This window comes from Scardinius erythrophthalmus, assembly GCF_964197995.2.
Source record: "Scardinius erythrophthalmus genome assembly, chromosome: 9".
Classification (NCBI taxonomy): domain Eukaryota; kingdom Metazoa; phylum Chordata; class Actinopteri; order Cypriniformes; family Leuciscidae; genus Scardinius; species Scardinius erythrophthalmus.
This window is the reverse complement of record NC_138229.1, coordinates 38,548,568-38,553,056: the sequence shown is the minus strand read 5'-3', so window position 1 is coordinate 38,553,056 and position 4,489 is coordinate 38,548,568. Positions and strand designations below refer to the sequence as shown.

Here is a 4,489-nt window from a genome sequence, read left to right as displayed (position 1 = left end):
GGTTGAGTATTTCCGCTCTCTTTCAAAGAGTTTTCTGCTCAGAAATAGCACTGGTCTCTCATCACGAGCCTCTCCTTGGACTAGTACTGCTGCCAAGACCACATCAGAAGCGTCCACCTTTACAATACATTTCTTAGAGAAATTAGGACACTGCAATACTGGTTCATGACATAGCAAGTCTTTCAGTGATTTGAAGGCTTCTTCACACTCATTCGTCCAACAAAATTTAGCCGGAATCTTCTTGGTCAGATCAGTCAGAGGTGTAGCCAGTGATGCAAAGTGGGGAATAAATCTGTGGTACCAGCCAATTAACCCCAGAAAAGACCTCACCTGTTTTTTTGTTTGTGGGCGAGTAATGTTTAGGATAGTCTAAAGCTTTTCCACTTGTGGTCTGATCTGTCCATGTCCCAGTAAATAGCCCTGAACATTTTGTGATGTTGACTGTGACTCCAGCTCCCTGAAGCCTCTTTAGAATGTCTGCAAGACACCGTAGATGTTCTTGCCAAGACCCACTGTTTACCACTACGTCATCAAGGTATGCGGCTGCATACTGCTCACATCCCGTAAGTACACGATCCATCAGTCTTTGGAACGTGGCTGGTGCTCCATGTAACCCAAAAGGCATAACCGTATATTGATATAACCCCTTTGGGAGATCGAAATGCAGTATAGGGCTTGCAAGACGGATCAAGGGGCACTTGCCAATATCCTTTACACAGATCTAATGTAGTCATATAGGATGTTTCACCCAGTCTCTCGATCAACTCAATCGTCAATACGAAGCATTGGATAAGAATCAAAAACTATTTAGTTTTCTGAAGTCAGTGCAGAACCGGATTCCTCCTTCCTTTTTAGGGACAAGTAGTATGGGACTTGACCACTCACTGTTGGATGGTTCTATAATCCCCATTTCCAGCATGGCTTTGATCTCACTCTTTAACTGTTCTACCATCTTCTCCGGGACTCGATAGGGTTTTTGCCGAACAGGAGTATTGTCTTTCAAGATTATATTGTGTGTGAGGATCTCAGTACAGCCTGGTCTTTCCTGGAAAAGAGAGGGAAAAGTTTGAAGTACCTCGGTTAGTTGCGTTTGTTGAGGGTTATTCAAATGTGCAGACCATCCTGGAGCCTTCTGCAGTGATCGAACTGGTTCCATATAGGTTCCATCCTCTTCCTCCAATATGGCCATCACCATCATCGCTTGTTCTTTGAAATCTGTAGGACCACTGAGATCAGACACCCTCTCCTTGAATTCCCTCAGAAGATTAACATGTAGTAGCTTAGGCTGCTTAGCAGTACCAGATTTGTCTGTCCTGGTTTCAAGTCCTTTTCCCTGGCATGTGCGTAGTACCATACCTTTTGCCTTTGCTGGGCAGCAGATAAATTATCTTTAGCCAGAGTCCTAAAGTTATTCAACTTGTCCCTCATCTATTATATATATGAGGTGATACTGCACTGGGCTGGTACCTCTGCTGTCCATCCCTCTTTGAGCACGGGGGGGTGGGGGAGGAAGGAACTCCAACCCTTGAAATCAAATCGATGACAATGCAGTGCTGAAGTGCCAACTAGTCTCTCCCTATGGAGGATCCCTTTACCACTCTACAGATAAAGTGTTGTCGGGAAAATTCGTTTTGCGTACCTACCCCGAAGTGACAAAATAAAATAAAATTCTGTATCAAAATTTATAAGAAAAGACCAGTACTTTGTTAGGCTTGGTTTGTAGGGAATTACGCACATATATTCAAACGCACATAACTATAGAACCAATTCTTAATGTGCATGTGACCGCCATCAGCGTTTATCACAGGTTTGCGTTTAAAGTATCTTTATTAAAGAACCGCTATAAAGCCAAAAACAATCTCTGTTACCTTAAATGGTAACACTTTATAATAACGTTCAGGTGTAAGTCATTTATAAGTGGTTAGTTAATGATGAACTAATCATTTACAAAACATTCATAAATGATTAACAAGTGATATACTAACATTTTATGTATGTTTTGTAAATTCCGTTATAAGTCATTTACATTTGATTAGTTAATGATTAACTAATCATTTACAAAACATGAGATGTGCTTTTTTCGAGTTTTCGGACAACTGTGTCCAACAAAGCAAAAAAAGATATCTGGGAATGCATTGCCATGAAAATGGCAGCATCAAGTTCCAGCCCACAGAGAGAGTGGGAAGTTATTCATAAAAAGTGGCAGGATTTTGCCATTGCTGCCAAAGCAAGAGGTGCTGCAGTCCGGAGAGACAGGGCAAGAACAGATGGTGGGCCCAGCTCTGTGCCTGCACTCAGCCCAGACGAGGAAAAGGCCCTGGCAATCATCGGAGAAGCGGCCTCACAGGGTATCTCGGGGGGTATAGATCTGAGAGCAGGTGTGGATACCACTCCATGCTCTCAAAGAAGGCCATCCTTGCCAACTCGCACCCTCATGCCCTCTCCCCCCAGCAGCAGCGACAGGGCTTCTCCGGGACTAGCGTCACCACGCCGGTCTGCACCTTCATCTGCCTCCACTGAGGTCGCCCAACACCAGCAATCTGCGAGTGGCTCCAGAAGGCGTCGTTCTATCTGATGCGACTGCAGTGAAGAGCTGGTGAAGCTCGAAAAGGAGAAGCTGGGATCGAGGGATCGAGCAGGGGTTACAGGAGGCCAACAACCTCGTCCGGACCACGCTGGAAGTGAAAAAAGCGAAGCTCCAGATTTTGGAGAAACAATATGCTTTGTCCGAAGCAAAATTTCAAAGGCCAACCATTTCTGTTTCAATTATAATGCCAGGTCAAGGTAAGCGTGATTATGATGCTCGGTACTACTAGAGTGTTGTCTGTTATCTTTTTGTTCAAACTATTTGATTACATTACAGATGAACTATCAACAACCCAGTGACTGCGGGCTTCAGGAAAGCAGACTTTTCATGTTTATTTTCAAATATATGAATTTTCAGTGCTTTTGTTTAAATAAACACCAATTTGATTAAACAAAAAACTTGCTGTCATCGATGTTGGGTCTGCAGAGCATCTTTATTGTAAAGAGTTCACTGTGTAATGATCAATGGCACATAATAGTGAAGGATACGTTACTTTAACCATCCTCTACTGTGGAGGAGAAATAAACTCATCTGTGCACAACAGCAAAAATATGACAGGGAGAAACTGTGTATGTCCACAAAAAGGGGAAAATTGTATGTTGATGATGAAAAATAGGGTGCATTAACCAAAAACGGTGTGAATGATTTGCTGCCTCGTTTGTACACCAGCAGCATGTAGGGCATCTCTAAGTTGGGGTGGGTTATGGACACCCTCCTCTTCCTCCTCTCTTCTTCTTCCTCCTCCTCTTCTGGCAAAGCTGCACCTCCACTGACTGCAATGTTGTGTAGCATTGCTGTAATTACTGCAACCGCACAACATCTTTCTGGCTTCAGACGCAACCCTCCAGCTGATTTATGCAGGCACCGGAAGCGCATCTTCCAGCACCCAATCGAGCGCTCCACCAAGTTGCGGGTATGGATGTGTGCGATGTTGTAATTCTGCTCGGCCTGCGTGGTGGGGTTGGTGACTGGATTTAGAAGATAGGTTCTGAGGGGGTAGCCGCTGTCTCCTATTAAAAAGCTCTGCCCAAAAACCCCTCTTTCTGCGTCTTGACCCACCGCTGAATTGGCCCACACAAAGCTATCGTGTGCACTACCAGGCCACTTTGCCACCACGTCTGCAAACATCCCCCTGTGGTCCACCACCACCTGGACATTGGTGGCCGCGAAGCCCTTACGACAGATGAAGCCCTGGTTGAGCGCTAATGGGTTGGCTATGGGGATAAGTGTCCCGTCGACAAGCCCTATTTTTTGTGGCATACCGGCAATGGCATGGAAGACTTGATGCGCCTCCATCACTTCGTGCCTGGCGGAAGGCATGTGGATATAATCTGTGGCATGACAGAGCAGGATGTTTGTGACTGAACGAACGCACCGCCACACCGAGGTCTTACTCAGTCCATATCCATCCCCAACCACCTCCAGAAAACTCCCCACTGCATAAAAACGGAGAGCCGCCAGCAGCTGAATTTCGACGCTGAGTGGGTAGTTCCGTCGAGATCGTCTTGACAACATTCGGACCAATAAGATCTAAAAGCTGCTGAATTTGCTGTCATGGCAGGCGAAATTAATTTTGAATTGTATCTTCTGACATGGTAGCCAGGGGACTAAATTTTTTGCAAACATAATAGTGCACATACACTAAATGGCTTCACGGACGGTGCCGTCTTTGATTTAGCACAACTATTTACTGTATCACTGCCATATTTTGACCAAACTCCCCACCACAAACATTCCCTTTAAATAGACGAATAAGCCTTTACTGTCGAATGGTTTGCCAGCTGATGTACCTTTGGATAATATAATTAAAAAGCAAACAACAATCAGTGTAATGACAATTTTATTCTTTGCATGAAAACACTTGAATTAGCCTAATTGAACACTGGGTGTATGAACTGAGAT

At 44.6% G+C, this 4,489-nt stretch overlaps 1 protein-coding gene across 1 annotated transcript; it reads right to left on the bottom strand.

Moving 5' to 3' along the window:
• Positions 1-3,092: 3,092 nt before the first annotated feature.
• LOC308695643 (putative nuclease HARBI1) lies at positions 3,093-4,102 on the bottom strand (the record flags this gene model as incomplete). Its single annotated transcript, XM_081373826.1, has 2 exons — positions 3,093-3,118; positions 3,241-4,102. The coding sequence occupies 2 exons, from the start codon at positions 4,100-4,102 to the stop codon at positions 3,093-3,095; spliced, it is 888 nt and encodes a 295-aa protein (XP_081229952.1).
• Positions 4,103-4,489: the final 387 nt, after the last annotated feature.